This window comes from Oryzias latipes, chromosome 2, assembly GCF_053564925.1.
Source record: "Oryzias latipes strain Hd-rR chromosome 2, Olatipes_Hd-rR_3.1".
In the NCBI taxonomy this organism is placed as follows: domain Eukaryota; kingdom Metazoa; phylum Chordata; class Actinopteri; order Beloniformes; family Adrianichthyidae; genus Oryzias; species Oryzias latipes.
In genome coordinates, this window is record NC_136238.1 from 22942239 (window position 1) to 22968713 (window position 26475).

Below are 26475 nucleotides of genomic sequence, written 5' to 3' on the forward strand. Positions count from 1 at the left end.
TGATGTTCACGTTCACTTTATTACTCACAGTAAAGATTGGGACAGAACACTGAGAACCAAACAGAACAGATAAACAGTTCTAATGTCTAATAGAAAACATGAATCACAAGAACACCAGACACAAACACCAGTCTGGCTATTTATCTGCCTCTTCTTTGATACATTTTTACTAAAATCTTTCTTCACAACATGACTGAACAAAATATAAACACTAATTATTTAATTTTTAAAACAATAATGAAAAGTTCACAAATCACACAATACTAGATTTAGAGATGTGTAAAAAGTAATTCTAGTGTTGTCATGGTAACACATAGACTTAGCATTGACTACAAACACAGTGGCTAACCTTAAAAACTTTAAACAATATTTAATAAAAGTACAAAAATCTACTTATAAAAATCAACCAAGAAAAAATCAACATTTTCAACATTTCCTCAAAAATCTAATATTACTCTCATATTTCAAAACAACAAATTTTTATTTACAGGTACATCTAAAAGAATTTCATCAACAACTTTAATATTTTTGTCAACTTCACAAAATTCTTTATTTTGAACAATGTGGTGGGTTTTTGATGATAAAACCCTTAAAAATTGTGTTTTAGAAAATTAGATTGTCAGAAAAACCAAAAAAGAAAGTTTTTATCCCCAAAAACTGTTAATTTCTTTCCATTTAATAATCCCTTGTCCTTCCTTTTAACTGAATGACTGCATAAATTTGGTATTGAAGGAAGCCATTAGCCTGTGGCTTTGTGATCTTTGTATCTTCATTGTTGGGTCTGGTGTTATACATCTCTCCTCACAAAAGTTTTGAAAGAGCTCAGGTTTCTGATACAAAGACTCCTTTGACTGCTCCTATTCCCATGCATCCAACTACATCAATGTCATTATTTCCCTCCTCTGAGCTGCCATCTGGCTCACAACTGTACAGCTCTGATAGTTTTCGGGTTTTTTTCTACACTGATGTAAGCTTGAGCTTGTGAGGTGCTATGAGCTAGCAGAAGAGCATTTAAAACAAAGGGATGCTAGAAAAATTAGCTGTGAAAACAGTCCCGCCCACCTCTCAGATGAGCATTTCTGATGAACTTGTGCTGTGCTGCAGAAAATATGTCTCAACAACAACACAGGGTAAAAACGGCAAAATCATAAATAAAAGGCCACTGGCAACAATTTTATGATTAAAAAGATTTTGCTTTAAAGGCTCAGTAAGGCCTTGGCAAGTTTCTCAAGTTAATTGACATTTTATTTATTTATTTTTCCACTTAATTCTTTATCTTATTTTTTGTCTAGAAATGGCTTCTCTACAGTATGTGTTGTCATGTGTGTTTTGAGACAAGATAAATCACTAACTTATATTACACTATTTACATGAAAACGGCTTCTCTCCTGTGTGAGTTCTCATGTGTGTTTTGAGGGTAGATTTAAGAATAAAACTTTTATCACATTCATTACAAGAAAAAGGCTTTTCTCCTGTGTGAATTAACATGTGTCTTTTGAGACGACCTAACTCACTAAAACGTTTATCACAATCTTTACAAGAAAAAGGCCTGTGTCCTGTATGAATGGTCATGTGTCTTTTGAGATAAGATAACTCACTAAAACATTTATCACATTCTTTACACAAAAAAGGCTTCTCTCCTGTGTGAGTTCTCATGTGTCCTTTGAGAATACTAAGCCGAGTAAAACTTTTATCACATTCTTTACATGAAAAAGCCTTTTCTCCTGTGTGAGTTATCATGTGTGTTTTGAGAGTAGATTTAAGGAAAAAACTTTTATCACATTCATTACAAGAAAAAGGCTTTTCTCCTGTGTGACTTCTCATGTGTCTTCTAAGATTGTATACATCATTGTATCTTTTGTTACATTCTTGACACGAAAAAGGCTTTTCTCCTGTATGAGTTCTCATGTGTTTTTTTAGATGACATGTGGTACTAAAGGGTTTTGTACATTCTTTACAGTAAAAAGGTTTCTCTCCTGTGTGAGTTCTTGTGTGTTTTGTGAGATCATGTACAAAACGAAAACTTTTATCACATTCTTTGCAAGTGAAAGGCTTCTCTCCTGTGTGAGTTCTCATGTGTCCTTGGAGAATAGACAGCCGACTAAAACTTTTATCACATTTTTTACATGAAAAAGGTTTCTCTCCTGTGTGAGTTAATGTGTGGGTTTTGAGTTTAGATAAAAAACTAAAACTTTTGTCACATTGTTTGCAAGTGAAAGGCTTCTCTGCTGTGTGAGTTAATGTGTGGGTTTTGAGTTTAGATAAAAAACGAAAACCTTTATCACATTCTTTGCAAGTGAAAGGCTTCTCTGCTGTGTGAGTTCTTATGTCAGTTCTGAACTTAGAGTCAGATTTTGTATAGGCAAAGAGATTATTAACAATTCTTGAGCTTTTACCAGTTACATTCAAGCTCTGCTGGTTGTTTAGATCTGCTTCACTGTTCTCATCTTCCTCATAAGTATCCATCAAGGTATCAGTCTCCCGCTTCAGATCAAGCTGCTCTTCATCCTGACTGACACAGAATTCCTCTGGCTCCTCTTTAATCTGTGGAGGTTCTGGTTCCTCATGTTTCACTCTAAAGTTCCTCTGCTGGTTGCAGGGATCCTCTTCAGTCACACAATGCTGGGGGAGGACTGCAGGAACACAAACACAAGAAGGAAATCTTTTATACTTTTAAATGACTTTTTGTATTGCTAAGCACCAAGAAAAATCTAAACCACTTCAAAAGTACTAAAGTTTCTTCTGAAGTACTAAAGCAGCTCACCTATATAAGTCAATGTTATTTATTTCTTTATAAAACCAATAAATGCATTTTGCAAGTAATTTTTTTGTGCCTTTTTTTTGTACAAGAATCTGGAAAACTTCAGCTGCAACCTTCAGTACCAGGTTTTTATCTGAGTTACACTGGTTGAAGTATTGGATAAAGATGTCCTGGATCCATTTTAGGTCAGTGAATCGGACCATTCAAATAATACTGACAATGAATCATATCATCAACCATAAATGATGATTTTAATCAGGTCATTAAAACATATTGTTTCATTGCATGCACGCTTTATTTCAGAGTTTCATTATCAGTATGTTCATAATTTTACTCTCTTTTTTGACTTCACTGGTAACCAGCATCAAAACCTTCAAAGTTGATAATGGTGACTTAACCAAAACTAAATTCTATGGTTTCTGGTATGAAGTAGAATACTTGAATCTATTTTTTCAACTACATGACACGTCAATGAACCTATAACACTGGAGTGAAATCTCAATTATACCATTAATTGGAAGCAAAATGACTAGATGTGCAATACCAACACTGTCGTATTTTAAAGGCTCAGTTACAGTGAGGTTCTGCAGAGCATATTCTGGTAAGACCTTTTTGAAAAGCTTTTTAGCCTGATTTTAGAAGGATCAAATTCCCTTTAAATTGGGTTTACATTTGTCTACACCAGGGGTCTGCTTTGTAGTTCTTAACAGAATCAAAGCTAACAGTGCTCCAATGTCACAGCTATGATCTATTATGGAACAAATAATGTCTGACGAAATGTTCATCACCATAAATGAAAGTGGTACGTAGACGCCTGATTGCATTGAACGGCAAACTGTGGAATATGGTATGTCAACATAAATATAAGGGATCTGCAAAGTTTATGTTTTAACGTTTAATTCAATTGAACAGTGTCATTGTTCATTTTCATCCCCAGAGATGATATTCATGTAAAAAGTTGTTCACATTACATTTTGACATTTGTCAGAACAGAAAGAAAGTCTGGGTTTAATCTGATCTTGTTTAGTTTTTGTTTACGACCCTGAACTTTTTTTCCTTCTAACTTTTCCTCTCCAATATAGAGTTCTAAACTGTTCATAAGTAAAAAAATAATTTAATTAAATAAATAAATAAATATGACCTTGTGGAATCACACAATCAAACAATAAATATCTCATAAATATTTAAAAAGATCATGGAATTGTGAAAAACCTGCACACAGATTTTAAATTAGCCATTTATTATTAATTATATTTCATTTTACTATAAAAACCTGTCCATTATTTTAAAACAGTATTTTAAAATACTTATTTTACTCATGTTAGAAACTCAGATTTCAAATTCAATATATTCCGAAGTAGCTTTGTTTTTATTTCACATTTCTGTTTTTCAGAATGACTTATTTTGTTTCAAGATTAGCTTTTCCAGCAGAAGAGTCTGTCTGTCAATCAGTGAAAGTGGGTGGGATCGAAACGCACATTGGCCGATCGCTGGAAATTGACTCATTTTCCTAGCTCCCCACTCTGCTGTGTGACAGTCAGAGACATATTTCTGCAACATCTGCATGGCTTTGCTGACATTAGAGGATCAAATAGAGACAAACATCTGAGTCGTTTGGATGACATATTTGGAATGCTCAGCTTGATTGTTGCTGCAGAAAATGCAGACATCTATGACTCTGTTTTTGCCAGTTTGAGAGCAATGGAGCACCAGGTTCATGTGGACCGCACCACGGAGGAGCTTTCTTTAAGAGCCGGTCGTCCACATCTTGAAGTTCCTGTTGAAAAATTTCAGACTCTTGTTTGCTGTGTTATGACCACCAAAGCTATTGCTAGCATGTTAGCCGTGTCTGAAAGCACTGTTCGGAGGAAAATGCTGAAAGAAGGCTTAAGGTAAGTTCACAATTATTTAATTGTTTAAGCATATTGTATTTATTTTAAAATCATTTAATGCTTCAGTCAAGGAAATGCATCTTTCATTTTTAGTTTTACATAGCCTGAATCAGATTAGCAAAGTAAAGTTATTTGCCCTTGAGTTGTGTTAAGTTTTCTTATAGCCCAAATCAAATGATGTACAAGTGCATACAGTTAGGGGTGTGGTATTGGCAAGAGTCAGGCGATACAATATGTATCGCGATATGCGCCCTGCCATACGATACGTATCCCGATATTTTACCTTACCATTTTTTTAAATATTACTATGAAAAAACTCTACCTGAATTTCCATATGTCTCCCATTTTAATAAAATGGCCAAATTATGTTTATTTAATTATCACAATGTTAAGAACTGCGACTGTATCTCATATTTCATTTCCACATCAAAATATTTTTCAGTATAAGATAAAACAAAGAATGAATGTGCCTGAACCATTAAGTTTCTGTTGGGGAAATAAAGCACTTTTTATTTTCAATATTACTTAATGCAGTTTCTCTAGTACTTTTAAACAGTTCGGGAGCCTGAATGAGACACACACACACACACTGATTCTTTCCAGAAACAATAAAGTGTGATGATGAGACAGCATGACAGAACGAAGGAAAGTTGCTTTAATGTGACAAAGAGGCTTTGTTTACATATTAATCTGTGCCACACCATTCGCAGCTACCTTTTCTTACACGCGGAAGTAAATTAACGCTGATCGCCACAATGTTGGCCTTTTTCCAGAGCATTGTACACATCTCTCTGATCGATCAGGTAGCTAAACTAGAATCTATTGCTGGCCTTGAACAGCCACTCGTTTTTATCTGCACTGCTAAAATGCACCACAATCCTAGTCTTTACATGTTGACCTGATTTATGGATGGATGGATGGATCATAATAAATGGCACAGAGAATGCCAAGAGTGTGCAAAGCAGTAATAAAATCAAAAAAGCTGTTTCACACTTTTTTGTTATGTATATAATTTCACGTGTTATTTTCACAGTTTTGATGCCTTCAGTGTGACTCTACAATTTTCATAGTCATGAAAATAAAGAAAACTTTTTGAATGAGGTGTGTCCAAAATTTTTGTCTGTACTGTATGTGTGTTTGTGAGCGTGTGTCTGTGAGTATATGTGTGTGATGGAGAGTTTTTTTTAGGGGTAAAGGGTGTGTACTAAGGCTACGTTCACACTGCAGGGCTTAATGCACAATTTGGATTTTTTGAAGAAATCCGAATTTTTGGCAAGACCGTTAACATTTCCTAGTAAATCCGAATTTTTGTGACCTCAAGTGTGACCGTGACACTACCCAAACGAGACCTGCATGCGCAGTAGACTACTCAACGGTAAACAACGTCACTCGTTGTTTGCGGAAGTAGCCAACTTTAACAATGGATGCCAACAACAGTGTTGCCAACAGCGGAGCTCTTTTATCACTATTGAATTTATTTTCAGTCGCCAGAACTATAATAATCTTATTATTTTAAAAAGAAAGTTAAAAAGGAGGAGAGCAAGGGCTTTGGCCATGGAGTTTAGTGGAGCTGTGCTAGCAACGTCGGTAGAGAGGAACGTTTGGGTGCGGACTCGCAGCCTGGAGTGGTGGGATACTGATGTGAGTGGCTTCACTGTTGCAGAATTTATCAGTAACTTTAGAATGAGCAGATCCACCTACAATTATGTCTGTGAGCGCCTTCGATTAACTCTGTCACGAGAAGAGACATATCTGCGGCGGCCCATTACAGTGCAGAAACGCGTTGGAGTTGGACTGTATTGGCTAGCAACAGGCGCGTGCTATCGTACGATAGCTAACTTGTTCGGCATAGCAAAGTCCACAGTCTGCTCCATTGTACGCGAGTTCTGCGAAGCGGTTTGCCGTGTCCTCATGCCCCAGTACATCAAACTGCCCAAAGGCGACCTGCAAGAGGTAATCGAAGGCTTCCAGCAGCGATGGGGTTTCCCACAGTGTGGAGAAGCTATTGATGGGATTCATACCCCCATCATTGCTCCAGAGGATAACCACAGAGCATTTCAACCCCAAAGGGTGGCATTCAGTTCTGCTCCAGGGTGTCGTGGATCATCGATTTTGGTAAGAAATATAGATATTGTACTTTTACAATCGTTTAAAAGTACTATACTTGCCACACTCTCTTTTGATAGAATCATATATATCTGCAAGAATATTATCCTTGAAAATACTGTACATAGGAAACTGTACACTGTTCCGTAATTTAACACTGTCTTCCAACAGCTTCACCAACATCTATGCTGTATGGCCAGGGAGTGTCCATGATGCGAGGGTATTCCGGAATTCCAATGTGTACTCACTCACAGAGAGAGGGGAGCTTTTTCCACCAGTGAGTAATCCAGTAATAGTCATGTATAATGTGTACAATGTCTTTTTTTAATTTGGATTTTTTGTGCTTTTAAATCACAAGGGCACTGAGGAGATAATGGGCGTTCAAGTGCCAATCATGCTGCTCGGTGACCGGCTTATCCCCTTCGAAGCTGGCTGGTAAAAGGGTACTGTGACACAGGGACCCTGACACCTGAGCAGAAGAACTCAATGAGCGCCACAGCAGAGCCAGGATGACTGTGGAGTGCGCTTTCGGCCGACAGAAGGGCCGGTGGAGGTGCCTTGCTAAACGGCTGGATGTGGACGTTTCCATCGTCCCCACCATAATCGGTGCATGTTGCACACTCCACAACTTGTGTGAAATGCACGGGGAGAATTCTGAAGAGGCCAGTGGAACTGTTCCTCATGCTGAGAGATGGGCTGAAGGAGGACGATTTGTAGATGTGCAGCCATCAAGAGTCAGAGAAGCATTGACTCAGCCAACGTTGAGCCACAAACTGGGCTGTCACAATACTTGTACTTTTTGGCCTCAATGCTTCTCTGTTCATATAAAGTTAGTTTCCGTCTTCACTATTACAAGGTCTTCATTATTTTGAAATCTGTTTAAAAAATTCTTGAATCATTTTTTGACGTTACTTGACTTGTGTGTAAAATAAAGTTGAACTTCATGCTTTATTCATTCCATGTATCAAAAAATGAATTCAATTAAAATGCACTTTATTTAGGCCTACTCTAGGATTAAATTGTATGCTGGAGCCTATTTCAAAGCAAAATTAACACAAATGAAACGAAATAACCTCAGGACATGTATGGCTTTATTTAAAAATTTGAGTCAAACCTTACATATAAATAACACTCACATTTGAACTTGGATATTGTGCAGAACTGACTGCCTGAACTGGCATAAATGTTTTAGAACATTTAGAAATTTGTAAAATGCGTTTCATCATCTTTACACTGGGAAGGTGGCAGATGATCCTCGTTAAAAGCCTGTGTGTGTCCCGGTGCCTGGTAAAATGACTGATTGAGATGAGGATGTTGATGAGCATTGTTGAAGGGCAGTCGATTTAAATCTTGGAAAAAGGGCACGGGCGGGAAGGGAGATGGAGAAGAAGCCACAGGAAACTGTGTGGAAGGAGTAGAAGAACGAATTGGGCTGTAAACACGAGAGCGGTGAATTGGGGCTTGGTATAATGGTGGCTGTGGAGGCTGGAATGATCTCTCCATAAACTGTGTCATCATGGTAAACATTTTTCGTTCATGCTCATGCTGAGCTGCTTGCATTTTAAGTAAAATGTCTGTGTCATCCTGTTTCAGGGCACTGGTGATCTTGTTGGCAAACACCTCCAGCGTTGCCTCCATCCTAGATTTTCTTTTTCTGCTCCTGGCAGTAGTAGCTGTAAAAAACAACAACAAAAATCAGATCAAAATAAGGATTACCATGATTATATGTTTTATTAGTACAACAGTAAAAAGGCCAAGCATGCCAGTTTAAATCTAGTAATTATTAGGTTTATTTAAGGCCATTTATAAACAAAACTATGCTGTTCAGCCTTCACACCAAACTAACACCTCATTTGACAGCTATGACACTGATGTAACAGTGTTGCCATCACTTTTTGAATTTTTTAAAAGATCACTCATCTGTCAAATTTTGTTACACCAGCATCATATTTGTTATTTCTTTTTGTCACGCTTTCATCGCTTTTTGGTTGTATTTACATAACCTTTTCGTAGCTTTTTTCTAAGAAGCTTTAACTGTAGAAAAAGTATTCAGGTGTGGGGGTTAAGAGGTTAATGGGGTTAGAAAACGATCAAAATACAACCAAGAACATACAAGCAGTGGATGTGGAGGATGCATTCCGTCTGTTCACAGACGATGAAGATGATGCAAGATCATCAGTTGTTGATGCAGCACTTCCATCTGAGGTAGAAGGCGAAGGAGCTACAAGGATCCCATCACCTGTATGCAATGAACAAACTATCACACACCATATTTCAATGTTATAAAGTTAAGTCACAGTGGCTATGCCATGTGCAAATAACCCACCTGTATCACCGCAAGACCGACTGGCCAGGCTGGCCGCGATAGTTGCGGGACCTGGGCTCTCCTCCTCCTCGGGCTCCTCTAGAGCAAAGCAGCTGTCCAAGAGTTCTAATGGCTGAACGCTGGGCTTATCCCCCAAAATTTGACGGCCACTTTGTTTGTTCCAGTCCTTTACCTCCTTGTATTTTGCTCGTAGGCTTTTAATTTTTCTCTGGCATTGGAGCCAGGATCGTCTGTATCCCCGCTCGTTCATTTCTCTCGCAATTTCTTCAAAAACCGCCCTATTCCTATAAGATCCCCTCAAGTTTTGCCTGGATAGAACGATCGCCCTAAATGTTGATCAAATCAGTTATCCCGCTTCCATTCCACTGACTGGTGTCAAATGCAGCGTCCGCGATGTTTTTGTCCACGTTCCTGCCTAATTTATTTTTGTTGAGTAATACACTGAGAAGACCTCTCCTTATTACTCACATTAATGTCCAAACTCCATCACCACCAAGGGGCCCTAATAATCTAAGGTGCAGTTGGCGGGTAGGGCGCTGAGAGGACATATTTTGCTTGCTGGCAGTGATGTCCAAGAACCCCCCCCCCACCACCACCACCACCAAGGGGTCTTACATGTCTAGGGTGCAATTTAAACCGAGAAAGGGAGGCCCGTTCCCATACGACAACCATGGGATGGGAGGGGGACCACTGCCAAGTGATTCCTTCCCCCAAGGTGCATCGCAGGTTGCCCCCAATCTCCTTAATAAGTGATTATATGGGGAAGAGGGTACATGTTGAAACAGCCGTCCCCCAGCATTGTGTCTAGGTCTCCTCAGCCCAAAGGCCCCATCCCCCATTTTTTATTGTGGCTACCTTGTCCATGAGGGACAGAGGCTGGTTGACCCAGTGGGTTGGATCATCCTGTATGCTTTGCAGCAATGAGGTGTAATTTAGCAGCACCATTTCTGATAATTTGGGGGAGAAATAAATACCTAGATATTTGATATTGACCAATTTGACTAGTAGTGAGAACCTGCTCTGTATTACTGTTTAGTGGTAGTAAAACTGATTTATTCCAATTAATTGAGTAGTCTGAAATGGAAGAGAAATCATTACTAATTGCTATTGCTTCATTTTCAGAACGTGAATTAATTATGTCATCTGCATAGAGACAAATTTTATGATGGCTGTGTTTGGTTTTAATTCCTTTAATGCTCTCATTCTGTCTTATTGTTGCTGCTAGAGGCTCAATAAATATACCAAAAAGAGAAGGGGAGAGTGGGCAACCCTGTCTGGTTCCTCTTGTCGTTAGCTAGAGGGACTAACTAAGATATTATGATTTGAAGAATGTTGTCGGCTGCACTGACCAACAATGTCTTCAGAACCGTTGTTGAAGTGAACATACCTATTGCGTGGAGCTGAAGCTCAGAGTCACACTGACCTTCTGACAAGTGACTGATGCAGAGTTCTCCTGGTTCCTCTTTAATCTGTGGAGGTTCTGGTTCCTGCAGTTCCTCTTTAATCTGTGGAGGTTCTGGTTCCTGCAGTTCCCCTTTAATCTGTGGAGGTTCTGGTTCCTGCAGTTCCTCTTTAATCTGTGGAAGTTCTGGTTCCTGCAGTTCCTCTTTAATCTCTGGAGGTTCTGGTTCCTCCTGTTTCACGCTGAAGTTCCTCTGCTGGATGCAGAGATCCTCCTCTTCAGTCATCCAATGCTGGGGAAGGACTGAAGGGACACAAACAAAACAAGGAGCCTTTTATACTCTTCCAGGACTTTTGGGTTTGTCAAGTACCAATGAACTCAATGATCAATGGGGAAAATGCCTGAGGAGTCTGGAGGACCAGAAGAGACTAACTAGGGGTGTAACAGTACACGTAGTTGGACCAAACCATTTCGGCTCATGTGTGCACCGTTTTGATTTTTTGTTTGTTTAACCCCCCAATCTATTAGCTTTGTGCTGAGGCGGAACTAATGTTACTCGCGGTATTCCATTGAGACTCTCAATGGTTTCTGCCCTCACGCACCTGTAGGAAGGATGGGGTGGGACAGAGCATGGGAGCGTGCAGCGCAAGAGTGTGTGAGCGCACGTTTAGGGTGTGTTACTCAGTTCGCCGGGTTAAAAAATGTTTCCTCCAAAAGAACAGAGGCTGGTTCTATTATCAACCCACTCTGAGGGTCCCAACAGGGAAGTGAACCCAGAAGGAAGATCCGCCTTCCACGCTCAGAAATGTCATTGCAGTTCAGGTTCAACAGCTATTAGTTGACGGAGGTGACAGTGCGCATGTCCACAGGATCAGCATGGCTAATGCAGATGCATGCGTCCCCATCTCCTTACACTCACCTGTGTGGAACACTTTAGCTTTGTTGTCTGCATCAATGAAGGGAAAAGACAATTGGATAAGTCTAATGCTGTGTGTTGACATTGTTACACAAAGATAGTGTATGCCACAGATCTGTTAATGCTCTTAGAATGGCATCACCCGACTGTAACAATCGGATCTACAAGAAAAAAAATGTGCAAGTTAAAATGTTTTTTACTATGCAGAGTTTTTGGTTCCTCGCAGCTAATAGTTTTTCTTATTTTATAAAGCAGATCACCTACATAGGTCAATTTTATTTATTGATATATGAAACCGATAAATGCCCTTTGCAAGTAATTTTTTACTGCCTTTTTTGTACAGAATAAAATACCAAAAATACATAGATGGATAAAAACTTTATTAATCTCCCAAGGTCGCACGGACCCGGAGGAGGATTAAGGTAGGCCTGGGCGTTAAATCGGTTGAACGAATTAATTTGAATTTTTTGTTCCGCGCGATTTCAAAAATAACTACGTCAAGTTTTTGTAATGGCGCATTTTTTGGCTCCCCGCAGCTTCCGTACATTAGTTTCACACGGCGGTATGGCACGCGACAAACAACACACGAAAGAAACAGCAAGCGATAGCATGGCAAGCGTTGAAAATGGGAAGTTTGTTCCCAAGAAAGGACTAAAATCTGTTGTTTGGAACTGTTATAGCAGGGCTCCAGACTGCGACCAATTGGTCGCATTTTGCGACCAAAATTTGAGAGTGTGCGACTGAATTTTACATCCAGTCCCACATGTGCTACCAGTAAATTTGCCTGACCCACCCTCCGTATTTTTTTATACATTAAACGTGGAAGGGGCACGTCAATGATCAATGAAATAATCAATGAGACGCGAGCGCACACGCACGCAGGCAAACACACACTCGCGCACATACTCATGAAACGCGAGCACACACTCTCGCGTGATGCCCTTCTGTGAGGCGGCCAATGTGTGTGAGAAGAATAGGGAAAGCCACTGCAAGTGGCTAAAATGCGTGGAGGGGGCGGGGCCTGGAGATAATAGAGCACGCGTAAACATCTGTGGGAAGGAAACGGAGACAAATATCATCACAACCTGATATGTGCGTCTGACTCGTTCTTCCGACCTGCGGCCAGAGTCTACAGCAGGGGTCTCAAACTCGCGGCCCGCGGGCTAGTTGCGGTCTCCAAGATGATATTTTGCGGCCCCCGCCTTAATATGAAATTTTAATGTTACTGCAGCCCACCAGTTTTAATGAATGACACTTTTTCATCGTGGTGCACGGAGATGACCAACCAATCACAGTGGGGTAAATGACTCTTGGGGGTTCCTTACTTTCCTTTTTAGAACGTATCTATTCACTCGTAATTTTCTAAATACATGCAGTCCGTGCTGAACTTTTCTCTGGGTCACACAGACCCGTAGGAAGGTTTAGGTTTTGGTTACTGTTACGGCGGCGCATCAGACGGGTTACGGCAGCACACCGTTCCCGTCTCGCGGGAGTCGGGTCAGCTGAGGAGAATTAATGTCCCACACCTACATGCGTGACAGCTAACGGGGCTTGAACATTAAACACGCTCGAGCAAAAACATTAGTTTTAGACACACTGAAAATACATGGGGAAAATGCAACGATAGACGTGCTTGAGATGAACCGGCACCTCGCCTGGATCGTTGGGGAGACCAGGCCAGAGGGGTGGGGGGTGGGGCTGTGAGATGAAGGTGAATCTGCAGCAAAACTGAAGGACAACAGTTGGAGTTGTCCTTAACATTCAATTTAGTTTTAATATTCCTCTCCCCCTTAGTATGATCTGTGTCATTGTATATTTTTATGATTATTTTAAGGTTTTGTAATGTATGTAGCCTTTTTTTAATGAATTGGTATTTTAAATTATTTTCATTAATCACTCAACTACAAAAACCATCAGGACACATGTCCCATAATGCATTGTTTTGTAGTCTGTAGGGCAGCTTTCAGTCAGTTCAGTTTCCAGCTGTGTCCGGGTAGGTTTGCCCCTTGCTCCCACCCCTTTCTAGCGATATTTTTGTGATGATTGACAGTTGATGTTTGAGCAAAAACAAAAATATATGTCACACACCAGGTGATCTGCACAGCGTTGAGTTCACCTGGGTGATCTCAAACACGCTTGTTGTGCATCTTGGCTGCACCTATTTGGTGTCACCAAGATAAATTTCCATCTGTTTTCTTTACTATTTGTACTGTCATGACAGCGATGCTGCTGTATTTATTAGTAATACAGTGGAAATTAGTAGATTTGGTTAGCATGTTAATTTACGGTATGCGCCCCTAAATTTTCTGGTTGTGCCCCTAAAAACGTCCAAACGATAACTAAATTACACTAAATTAAACTTGCAAACATCTGAGAACATCACAAACAAGAACAAGAGTTTGAAGTTAACCTCCTTTCTCTCCTGAAACTTCACCCGTCCATAGCTATCAGGATTCAGATCCTGTGCAGAAACACATTTACTGTCATTCAAGTGTGCAAAACACAATGGAATATCCATTATTATTATCATTCATTATTATAAGAATCTTTTCCTGGTTTCTGCCTGAATTTTGTGGCAACACCTGCCTTCTTCCTGACCTGTGATGGAACGCCATCAGTGACCAAAATTACTTAATGTGACCAGTTCACTACAACATCGTCCAGCACAGTAACTAGAGAGCTGACTATGTCATCAGCTGTTGTTGTTTCCATCAACTCCACTGTGACTGTCTCTTCGTCACCTCTAATAAATATGCACAGCTGTACATATCTGTGATGTTGGTGCTTTCATCAATAGTGACTGAAAATACAATAAATGACTGGATTCCTTCATATGGCAGCCCATGTTTCATCAGAGATGTTGGATCTGGAGTCGTAATTCTGACAGACTCATGTTGGCAAAGGTTGACTGCTTTTTGGGGCACAAGACTTCTGCAGCCTTCAGAATTTTTCCATAAGTTTACCATCAGAAAATGGTTTGGATGTTTGCTCCAACTTGTTTGCAATAAGGTGGCTAGGTGTCACTGCTCCATCACTGACGTCACGGCTGCAGTAAATCCAGATGGTTATTTATCGGTCCAGCTAATAGTTGCTAAATCTTTTTTTTCTTAACTGCAAATGGTGAAACTTTTCTTTGTGGTGAGTCTAGTAGTGGTGCTGAATGTTACATTCTTGGAGAACCTGTTGATGACATACCAAGCTTGCAGGTTTGCATTCAGCTCCATGAACAAATAAACACTTTCCATTTTCCTGGAAAGTTCAGGACTTCACTTCAACCTTTTTTTCTTTTTGACAACATTTTGGTCTTTATTATGTCACTACTGATCCTCCGTCAGTGGAGAGGCTCATAGGGAACCAAACTACTGCCTACCCAGACACAGAGCTGTTAGGTTTCGTTTTTGGCACATGCAGAGAATGTTGTTTCAACTGTGTTGCTTTTCCTTTGCTCGCCCTAGTGGCGGAATTGCGCATTTCGGTTATTTCTTTAAAAAAAATCATAACTGGCCACAGGAATGGACTAGGAACTTGCTTTCTTTTTTAAACATCCTTATGATTTTTACTCTTCATGTGTGGGCCGGACTAAACCACCTGGCAGGCCGGATACGGCCCGCAGGCCGAATGTTTCACACCCCTGAGTTAGACAGTTAGTTGTTACTGTGATTGGTTAATAAAGAAAACTGCGTTGTAATTATTGTACCGATATGCATTTGTGACGCGGGGGGAGGGGGGGTTTGACCGCAACTCCTGCTGACTCATCATTCTTTCCGTGGAGAAGACAGGGTTTATTAATTTAGACCCCAGATATGAGCTGTATTGTTAATCCTTTAGAAAACGGTGCTACTCCCATGGTGAATGCTTGTCTACCTTTAGTCTAGACTACAAACTGTGACTTAAAACACGGCTGGGACTATAGTGTAGAATAATAAAATAAGACAAAAAAATTATATAAAACAAGACAAGACAAAATTGTCGTAATATCCGGACTATAAGTCGCTACTCTTGTCATGCGTTTACAGCCCTGCGGCTTATTCAGTGATGCGGCTAATTTGTGGATTTTGACGGCCGCCTTGAACGTTGTCTTAAGAGTGGAGGCTGAATGCGTAATCCAACTTCAAGCAACAAGCCAATTATTTTTCAACACACCCCAAAGCAGCCAAACAGCATGGAGTTGACTTCAGGTCTTAGACACTTCAGTCATGGTTCAACAAAAAGAAACACGCATGCCCAGCTGCATCCCAGAATCCTTTGGTGCCATTAGACCCAACGTGCACGTGATCGCCCCTACAATATGACACAAATTTTCAAGTTAAAAGCAATAGTTAAAAGCAGCGCGAAAAAATCCACCATCACCAACGGGTTTGGAAAAGCCGGTCAGCTGCGTGACGGAGAGAACAGCGCATGCTCAGGAGTGAATTTACCTCAGAGTCATAATGACACTAGCCCATCTATTTAGCAGCTCCGTAATATACGAGATGATCTTTTAAACATGCTTTTATCATTGTTATGGTTATTATGAAGCGCCTGTTCACTCATTATTTTATTTTTAATCTGTGTGGTCAGTGCTTTTTTGTGGCAGAACGAAGCCGGAAGAAGGGTTAGTTAGGTGAAGGCTAACATGCGCTAACAACAACAACATTTAGCCTGGATGAACATGAATCGATGTGGGAAATGCCGCAATCTGCAGATTGGCTTCACGTAAATATGTGGGAATAACATCAGCCTTTATTTTGTTGGGACACGACTGTAAACACAAATCCACATAAATGTTTTAATAGTTTCTAAAGACTCAGCGGAATTTTGCTTTGAAAAGGTCACGCCGCCCCAAAGCCGCTGTGTGAGATGGAGACATGTTCTTCTGATTCCGGCTGCTCGTTCACAATAGCCGCGGTTACATGGGCAGAATATCTTGATCGGATCAATGGTCGGGATAAATTCACCCGTGCACATGGGCACAGAAAACCTTTTTCCGATTAGAACAAACGTTCCCATGGCTCACACTTTCATTCGGAATGAATCATCTGGGCATGCGCAGTAGTGTAAAATCACCCGGATGCGGAATTAGGTCCCGTTTTAAACAAACCACTGCCAAAGACAGACAGCATGTGCTGCAGCTCCGTAATACGAGACGACCTTCCAAACGTGCTTTTATTAATGTCATGAATATTATGAAGCGCCTGTTCGCTCATCGTTTTATTAATCCGTGTGATCAGTGCTGTTTTATGAATGAAACAGAGCTGGAAAAAGGCTAAGGACAGGCTAACACGGGCTAACAACATTAGCATTGATGGACACAAAATCCAGGACCGTGCGAGAAATGCAGCAATCTGCATCTTAGCGCACATAAATGTATGGAAATAACATAAGCCTTTATTTTGTCGGGACACAACTGGAAACACAAATCCACGTGACACCACGCGACATTTATTTCTGCTCTGAAAAGTTCACACAGGCCGCCCCAAAGCCACTCTGTGAGCTAGCGGCCCGAGCTCTGTTCGAACACGGTTCCTCCCGAGTCCTGCAGCCGCTAACCCAGAGCGGCGGGGCGGCTCGCAGTCTGGATTCTCCCACACATAACAAAACGCACACGTAACAAAGCATCCTTCCCCCTCGGACACAAAATTATTAATCCAGCTCCTCTGTTCACTCGGGTGCCAGTGGACTGAGTGAGCGTCGGGGGGCACGAAGCGCTCATTCCCTGCATCTCCTTCGTGGGGGGTGAAAGAAGGGGGAGAGCCAGCGGGGCGAGAGCGGAGCGGCGCTTTTCACGGGGCGTCCGCAGAGCCACACACCATCTATGCATGACGTAACCCAGAGCAATAGTGACACACGATCGGAATGACCGTTTCCATGCTCCACGATCGGATAAACGATCGGTATAACCCACCTATCTCGATCGGAAAGAAATTCTGATCCGAATGAGTCTGATCGGGGCAGAGTATTCCCAGCGGTGCGTTTACATGACGAATTTTCTTTCCGATCAGGCGTTCTTTCCGATTACTTTTGCCCATGTAAATGCGGCTATTGAGCTGCGGGACAGATGGCAGTCTGAAGGCTCCCACACGTAACAACGCATCCTCCCCTCATACATAGGGATGGGTATCGTTAAGGTTTTAACGGTACTACTACTCTTATCGATACTGCTTATCGATCCGGTATTTTAACGGTACTCTTATCGATACTTTTTGAGGACGAAAAATCAGTAAATAAATATTAAATTAAGAACATAAAGTATTTTATTTCCTCATCATGCAACAACAGTTTTTTTACAAAAATTTTTACTTTATACATGAGAATGTTACAGACGGGATATTCATTTAATTATTTAATCTAATTTTTTTTATCCTTTATGAGCGTGATGTTTCCTTTGATCTTTTGTCCATTTTCCAAAACCTTGAAAAGACTTTTCTGTCTGTCAAACATCAGAGTTAGGATTGAGTGAGATGATGGAAACAAATTCACTTTGATGCAGACTCCTTTCTATTTGTTTATTTTTGTTTAAATCCAGTAAACCCAATAAATTATATTAATTTTACGGACGACAACTATCATTAGTCATTAATTATTATTAAGTATTAGGAAGCAGCTGATAGTGTGTCACGGGTCTGGAATCATAAGCGGTGAATCTAAGCCCCGCCTCTCTACCTGTTTGTTTTGTGTAGAAGATGCCGCTCCAGCGTGTTCTACACAAACAGCGCAACATACGGTCATCGTAGCAGCAAGGTCATAGGATGGTAGGTGCTCCTTGATGGATACTTCATTAATTAGACTAAGAAATGGGTGTTCTTAAGGCCAATACACACCGGGACGAATTTCGTCCGCGATATTCGCCGATGTTTAACGCCTCGTGACTAAACAGAGGGCACCAATGTGAGTGTGCAGACCGATGCGTCAAAGCGTAATTTTTTAAAAAACGCCTCAGGTTCATTTTTTTGGTTTGACCCGCCGCGTCCATAACTATACGACCAATGAGAACGGCGCTTTTGCACACGTGTCGGGAGCTTCTGAAGTTACAGTAAAACACAACTTGGGGGCGCTCAAACATCAAACTGTCTTGCTGAGCACACTTAAGTCACGGCGAAGAAGACATACGCCAAGTAGCGTCTACACTGCCGCAAAGAAATAATGACGGACATTCTAAAATATCCCCGAACCAAGCACCAGTTGGAGCAACTGGTGCTTGAAATATTCATGTTTTCTTGAAGAATGTGGCCCCGGGGCTGGTTCAATAACGGGGCACAGTACCTATCCCTACTCATACACAAAACGTATTAAATCCGATTGCCCTGCACGGACACAATTCGCTCCGTCCATCGGCAGCCGCGCGCAGCGACCAGGCGCAGTGGGGACAAAGTGCTCCTCTCTGGAGTCCCCCTCGCGAGGAGAAGATAGGAAGGGGAGACAAGGAGCCTGCGGGGCAAGGGCAGAGCGCAGAGGCTTCTGCGGAGCAACAGTGTTTCACTGTTGTGGAAGGAAACTTCTGGCGCACGCGCTGCGCAGAGGCGCGCGCTTTTCAGTCGCCGCAGCTTTATTTTACTGGTGTGTTTTTTTAATCAGCCCTGTTACTACCATATTGCTGCCGCAACACAAGCGTTCTCCGTTTCTGTAACTTCCCCTCCTATCACCAATTACCACAACAGTGTGGCGACCCGGGGGATAGCCCCACCTTAAGCCCCTAAGACTGATAGGAAATGGGGAATTGCCGGTGTAAATTTTCTCATAACTGACGGATGTAATGTTGATTATATGGTTACTCATTCATTCATTCATTTTCTTAACCGTTTTATCCCTTTCTGGGTCACGGGGCTGCAGGAGCCTATCCCGGCCACTTGTGGGCGAAGGCAGTGGACAACCTGGACAGGTCGCCAGTCTGTCGCAGGGTAGAATGTCCACAAACACACACCCATTCACTCTCACACTCACACCTATGGACAATTTAGAGTTGCCAATCAACCTATGAAGCATGTTTTTGGACGGTGGGAGGAAGCCGGAGACCCCGGAGAAAACCCACGCATACACGGGGAGAACATGCAAACTCCACACAGAAAGGTCCCCTGTTGATGTAGTTTTTCATCTCCCCCAGCAACATGAATTTCCATCCATTTTTGGAGCCCCTCTCTGATCTCAGGTATCTGTAACGATTGTTCGTTAGTTTGAAATCAACTATGAAAATAAAGTGGTGGCTGACCGGCTGCTATAAAATACAGTGAGGTCAGTAAGTATTTGATCACCCTGTGATTTAGAAAGTTCTCCCACTTAGAAAACATGGAGGGGTCTAAATTTTTCATCATCGGTGCATCTATCTGATAATCAATACTTATTTGTCACAGTAATATACAAATAAATTGTTTTTAAAAAAAATCACGTACAACGTGATTTCTGAATGTTTCTTCAGATTCTGTCTCTCACTGTGGAAATGCACCCATGATGAAAATTTTAGACACCTCCATGTTTTCTAAGTGGGAGAACTTGCTAAATCACAGGGTGATCAAATACTTATTGACCTCACTATAACTTGTGATCAGGGTTTAAATGTGCAAAAAGTCATATAAAAGAAAATCCAACAATGGTTTCTGAATCGTTTCTCCTTTACTGAATTGTGGTTTAAGGAGTAAACAAAAAAAAAACCTCAAAATTGGGAGCACATACTCTCTGACTTCTACACCTTATGTCCAAGTACAGTCCAGATTTACAGACAATCCTCTTCAACCACACTGAGGGTCTCAGCTGTTTGGGAGGAAGTGCTGTCAAGTGTCCAGATGTAAGAATTAAACAAGAGAAACTGTGTTCAGAAGAACCCATTGAGAGAGGTTACAGAAAAGTAAGATTTTAGTCTTCTTTCGTGTGTATTATAATTCAACAGTGTTAACTGTGTTAATAAGGGTGTTTAAATTAGAAAACAGTTGATACAGAAGACTAATTAAACTGAAATGTATCACTGCTTTATTTACTTATTGATTTTTTTCATTTGGGTACTCTGTTTGTGGCATGTGCGCAAAAAAGGCTTCTTCCGCAGTACTCTTCCATACAGAATCTCCTTTTGCAAAGTGCGCTGAATGGTTGAACGATGAACATTGACACCATCTGCAGCCAGATCAAACTGTAGGTCTTTGGAGCTGGTCTGTGAGTTGAGTTTGATTGTTCTCACTATCTTTCGCCTCTGCCTATATGAGAGGTGACCATAAAAAGGGCATTTCTTAACAAAGAAAAGCCCTTCCCATTTCATGCCGTCAGCAATGCTTCCCCATGGAGAAGAAATGTCACAAAATCTGAGAAAGGAAATAAGTTCTTTGCATAAAAAGGTGAGCGCTACAAGAAGATCAGCAAAGCTTTACATATCACTGAAAATACTACAGCAAATGTAATCCAAAAAAGTAAGACAGATGGACGTGCAACCATCTTACAGAGACTTCCAGGCCGTCCACGAAAGCCAACATCAGGCAGGAGCATCCTCTGATCAGAAGGGTGGAAGAAAATCCCCATGCATGATCCATGCAGTTAGTTAAAGTAGTAGGAAGCCAAACTGGAGGGACTGTTTCCTGTGACACCATACGGCGTACACTGCAGAGAAATAGCATGAATGGTAATCGTCCACGATAAAGGCCCGTACAAACCGGGACGAATATGCGCCAGGCGTTATTCGCCAGCGTTTTTCGCCACGTTTTTTGTGTTCACACCCAGGCGATTTTCGCTGACGATGAGCCGAGCGAACATGCAATTTCATTCCCTGACATTAGATGGCGCTTAATGTAAAACAGAAATACTCCTGTACACAAGGTGGCGCTGAGCAACTTTACGCTTCTTAAAGTCGCTACAAATCAAACATGAATATTTTAAGCACCAGTAGCTCCAACTGGTGCTTGGTTCGGGGATATTTTACAATGTCCGTCATTATTTCTTCGCGGCAGTGTAGACGCTGCTTGGCGTATGTCTTCTTCGCCGTGACCTAAGTGTGCTCAGCAAGACAGTTTTGTGTTTGAGCGCCCCCAAGTTGTGTTTTACTGTAACTTCAGAAGCTCCAGACACGTGTGCAAAAGCGCCGTTCTCATTGGTCGTATAGTTTTCGACGCGGCGCATCAAACCAAAAAGAAGAACCTGAGGCGTTTTTAAAAAAGTGACGCTTTGACGCGTGGCGTTTTTTCGCGACGGTGTGCACACTCACATTGGTGCACTTTGTTTAGTCACGAGGCGTTAAACTTCGGCGAATATCGCGGGCGAAATTCGTCCCGGTGTGTACGGGCCTAAAGCCCATGCACAAAAAAGGACGCCTAGAAATTGCGAGGCCCATGCTGAAAAAGATGTAGACTACTGGGACTCAAAACTCTGGAATGATGAGACAAAAAACAACCCTTTTTGGAGTTGATGGTTTTAAAACTGTATGGCATCGCAAAGGTCAGAATTTGAAAAAAAAAATGCCTGGAGCCTACAGTGAAGCACGGTGGTGGCACTGTCCTTATGTGGGGCTGCAGGAGTACTGCTGGTGTGTGTGTGTGTGTGTGTGGGGGGGGGGGGGGGGGCATTTCATTGATATTATCATGAACTTAACACTATACTGCTCTATCCTGAACGAATGGAGCAATTTTCCAACACAACAATGATTCAAAACACACTTTTACAGCTTCTGCTGCATTTCTGAGAAAGAAAAGGATTAAGGTGATCGAATGGCCAAGTATGTCGCCTGATCTTGACCCAATCCAACACCTGTGGGCAATTCCGAAGAACAAGTTGAGCATCACTCTCCATCAAGCATCCAGGCTCTAAAAGAGGTTCTTCTTGAAGAATGGACAAAAGATAGATGTTGCAATATGTCTGTAACATGTTCATTCCATTCCAAGAAGACTTGGTACTGTCCTTAAAAATCGTTGTACTCATACAAAATGCTACTTGTTGAAAGGTGTTTTCATTTTTTGCTTCAACCAATTGAAGTAAAACTGAAGATAATGTGATCTAAATTAAATCATTAATCTTAATTTCATGTTATGGAGTTAAAGAAGTGTTCAATAAAACTCAGCCTTGTGGAAAGTTTGAAAATGTTTGTTTTTGTTCTTTGAGCTACTGATTAAACTAGTTCTTTTGAAAGGGGTGTACTCATTTATGCTGAGCTCTGTACTTTATTTTGCGGCTTTTGGGAGTTTATTCCCATTATTTGGGGCGGCAGTGGCTCAGGCGGTTGAGCAGGTTGGCCAATAATCAAAGGGTTGGCGGTTTGATCCCCACTCGTCCCAGTCAACTGTTGTTGTGTCCATGGGCAAGAGTGTCTCCACTGGTGTGTGAATGTGTATGAATGTCCCGGTGAACTGGCCAGCCACGCCCCTGTCAGTCTGCCCCAGGAGATCAGTGGCTACAACAGTAATTACCATCACCAAGTATGAATGAGGAGTGAATGGATAATGGACACACTGTAAATGCTTTGAGCGTCTGTTTGGCTCATTTAGAATAAGATCAATTTATAAAAGTGACCGTTATGAAAGTATTAAATATGACAATAAACTCCCACATGCCTCAGAATAAAGTAAACACCCACATTCTTTTTAAGCTTTTTGGGGCAAAATATGATTTCTAAGAAACAAATCAATGATGGCAGAAGTCATGTCCCGACAGGGGAAACAAATTCTGGCACAACAACACGTTTCAATATTGAAGTGGTTATTTTGGCTCAGCTAAATGTAAATTAAACCTAAATGTGTGCTCCAATCGAGATATTTCTATTCTGGGTAGAGTTTTTCTAGTAAAGATGGAATCTTTATCAAGATTAATCCACCCATCATATCCTTTATCCTTCCCTAAATCTGCAATTACAGACGTAAATCAAATTACCTTTAAGTTCATTTGGAAATACAAAACTCATTATTTTAGAAAAAGTTTAATGTTAATGGATTATGAGGAGGGAAGACTTAAAACTATTGATGTTGAATGTTTAGACGGGACGATTAAAATCAACTGACTGAGATCCTTCTTGAAGAACGAAAAAGGTTTCTGGTTTCAACTCCCCTTTAAAATATTAAGGGATGTAGGTGGAATTAACTTTCTGCTGAAATATGACTATGATTAAAAAAAAATGCAAATCAAACTTTCTGCCTTTCATTAACAAGTTTCATTGCACTGGAAACTAATTTATAAGCACAACTTTAGTCCGCACACCACGCCTCTTTTTAAAAACTGCCGTTATGTGTTACAAAGAAACAAATCCTTGTTTTACAATAACGGGCTGACTAAAGGATATGGTCTGTTCTGCATCTCCTCGATCATTCTGGAAATATTTTGACGGTTGGTCATTTTAGTTCGAAATTTTAATTATTGAATCAGAAACAAAATGATGCTGTGATCAAAGCTGTTCCTCAGATGCTGATCCAATTATCACAAAATCTACTGTTAAACAGAGTTTAATTAAAATTTCCTTCACTCCTATTGGATGGACAGCCGGATACAAAGACAGAATTATCTAACAGCTTCATACGAAGATTGTGTGTCAAAAAACTTTTCATATCTCTCATCAGAAAAAAACCCATTTCTAAACACTTCTCTAAAGAAGAGGTAAATGATTTAAGGTCGAATTTCCTTACATTTTGCATTTTACCAAAAGTAAAAGACATTCATTTAAAAAGAATTAGTGATGTTTATCCAGTCAAGGAGTTTTTGAGACTTTCTTTTGGGTTTGAAGAGAATGACTGCAGTTTAAGTGACATTGAGACTGTGGATCATTTATTCTTTAACTGTTATAAAGTTATAAAAAACATTTTGGGAAGAGTTCTGCTTTTGGTATTCTTCCAGAACTGCAATGCCAGTTCATTTAGACGCAAAAAATGTTTTATTCGGGGTGGTATCATCTATTAGACCAGAAAGTTTTGTTCTTAATGTCCTGATATTGCAAGGAAAGTTTTATATTCACAAAAATGAATATTTGAAGACCAAACCACCTTGTATTGTGTTTCATAAAGAGCTGTTTTTATTTTCAATCACTCCATTATATGAAAAAGAAAAATGCCTTGAAATTACTTATTTTTGTTCAAAAAGACAAACTTAATGGGAACCCCTAGCTAGTGTTGAAGTATTGGGATGGAACTGTGTTTTTTTTAATTATATTATTATTATTTGTGTGTGTGCTATTATGTTCATTCGTTTCTTTTGTTTTATGTACACGTTATGTTCGGTGAGGGTGATTGCTACTCGAGGCAACGTTGTTTATATAGTTACTGTTAGTTATTCTATGTTTGATACCTCAATTGTCAATAAAGTTTTCAGGATTTTTTCCCCCCACTCAGGTGTAGCCACGCCCCTTTGTTCCAGCATTGAACTGATTGGTTCTGCAAACCACATTCAGTCCTCTGCGTGTCACCCATACTAGCTGTGACTTTAAAATAGTTTATACAAATGTTTGTTAACTCCGTTAATGGCGCTTTAAAACATGAATGGTTGTCCTTCCACAACTGAGAAAAAGAGCGTGAACATCTCAGCTGCGCTGAGGCGGGGATAACTGCCCACTGATTTCCCATCAGGCCTTTGGTTACGCTCAACAGCAAGCTAAACAACCCCAAGCTAACATTAGCGGTGAAACTAAACGTCAGCAACATTTAAGCCGCACAGTTTGGATCCAGATAACCGTTTAGACGAAGAAAACAAAGACGTTGAGGGATTTATTCTAAGTGTCTGCAGGTGGATGCAGTGAACAAACCTGCAATGTGTAGCTGAAGCTGCGGGTTCCAGCTGATATCCAGCAGTCTGCGCTGACGACAGAGCTCCTCCTCGTTCTGGTCGATGCTTCCTTCAGCAGCTGATAGTTGTTCTCTGACAGAACCTTCCTGAGGTTCTGAAGACATGGTTCCTGCTCCGATCTTCAGCTCCAACTCCCACAAACACCGCCGTCCTCTTCACTGCAGCTCCGATCGATCATCTGCTAGTCTCACAAATCACAGCAATCCACGTTGTCTTTCCGTTCAACACTTCTTCACTCATTTACGACACTTTGGAAAATGCTGAGAGTTCCCACACGAACCACGTATCGTCCTTTCTGTCCAAAAACCTCACAAACGTCCCAACAAAACACAGCCGTCCTGTCAACACAGGCTAACGCTGCTAGCCTGCTAACAAGCTAACACTGCTAACCCCTCGTGCTGTTCTTCTTTGTTTAGCTAACAGCGTCATGGTCCTTTAGCGCCACCAGCTGGCCCGGAGTAAATCTACCCACGTATGACTTCGTATCGGAAATGAGTTTGATGTTTTTAATTGTTAGAATTTTATTATTTCATTTTAAGGCATTAAATAAACAATCAAAATAATAACCACTGCATCACAAACTGTACTTGTGTTGATGTTTCTTGTCTAAACACTCTGCTGTTGTGTTCTTTCAGCTTCAACAGAAATAAGAAAAACTCTGACTTCAGCTGAGGACAAAAGTGACCTTTTTATGATGCAGAATTTAAGTTTCTGCTCAATGCATGAGTATGAGTTCATTTCAGAGTGAATGTTAGAAAGAAAAGTTCAAGTATGAACATGGATATGAGATTTTCTAATGTGTATTATAGTTCATTTGTTTCTTCTGTGTTAGTTTCTTTCCACCGGGGACAAGATATCTATTAGATAACTAATATATGTCTATTATTGATGTCTACTGGATGTCTCAGACAACTCTATTTTGTTTTTCTATTAAAGGTCTACTATTAGTGTTCTGAAGGACATCAGCCTTGAGGTCTCCTACACATCTACCTGTACTCATCCAATCTTTGGATAGTTTTAGATGTCTATCTGCATCGTGAATTGTTATTTTAGGGCAGGAATCTATTTTAGTCTATCCCTAACCTACAAATGAAAGTGTGCAACCTGTCATGTGATTTGAAATGATCATTTCGGGAACAATGCGATTATTTAGTTTCATGATAGTATGCAGATAATTTTGATACTTAATCTGTCATGATAGAATGATTTCTGGAGTAATGTTATGTCTTCTTACATAACTAATGTGTACTTCATCTTTATGTGATTGTTATTAATTTTTATGAATTTTTATTATCTGCACTTGTGATGGTAAACTATAAATTACTGATATGAATTGAAGAACCGGATAATTCTGGAAAGATA

General features: G+C 40.6%; 2 protein-coding genes across 5 annotated transcripts in view; both read right to left on the reverse strand.

Annotated features, from left to right (window-relative positions):
• On the reverse strand, window positions 1-25829 carry LOC110016685 (uncharacterized). 4 transcript variants are annotated; one of them, XM_078936784.1, is made up of 4 exons: window positions 25394-25641; window positions 25073-25294; window positions 10509-10790; window positions 1-2633 (listed from the first exon to the last, which is right to left on the reverse strand). In XM_078936784.1, the coding sequence occupies exons 2-4, from the start codon at window positions 25215-25217 to the stop codon at window positions 1363-1365; spliced, it is 1698 nt and encodes a 565-aa protein (XP_078792910.1). In that variant the 5' UTR covers window positions 25218-25294; window positions 25394-25641; the 3' UTR covers window positions 1-1362. The 4 variants fall into 4 exon arrangements, with proteins under 4 accessions (XP_078792910.1, XP_078792917.1, XP_078792921.1 ...); XM_078936795.1 differs by lacking the exon at window positions 1-2633 and adding exons at window positions 7833-8432; window positions 8873-8959 and having other exon boundaries at window positions 25073-25817; XM_078936793.1 differs by lacking the exon at window positions 1-2633 and adding exons at window positions 7833-8432; window positions 8873-8998 and having other exon boundaries at window positions 25073-25813.
• LOC105355269 (uncharacterized) overlaps window positions 1-26475 on the reverse strand; it is a 208977-nt gene that overhangs the window by 152267 nt on the left and 30235 nt on the right. The gene's annotated exons all lie outside the window — the stretch shown is intronic.

Excerpts from the sequence above, each read along its gene's own strand:
- LOC110016685 (XM_078936784.1), bottom strand. The coding sequence starts at position 25,217 with ATGTCTTCAGAACCTCAGGAAGGTTCTGTCAGAGAACAACTATCAGCT. Across the intron at positions 10,791-25,072 it reads GCTTCAGCTACACATTGCAG|TCCTTCCCCAGCATTGGATG; the intron begins GTTTGTTCACTG and ends GTGTCCCTTCAG. Across the intron at positions 2,634-10,508 it reads CATCAGTCACTTGTCAGAAG|TCCTCCCCCAGCATTGTGTG; the intron begins GTCAGTGTGACT and ends GTGTTCCTGCAG.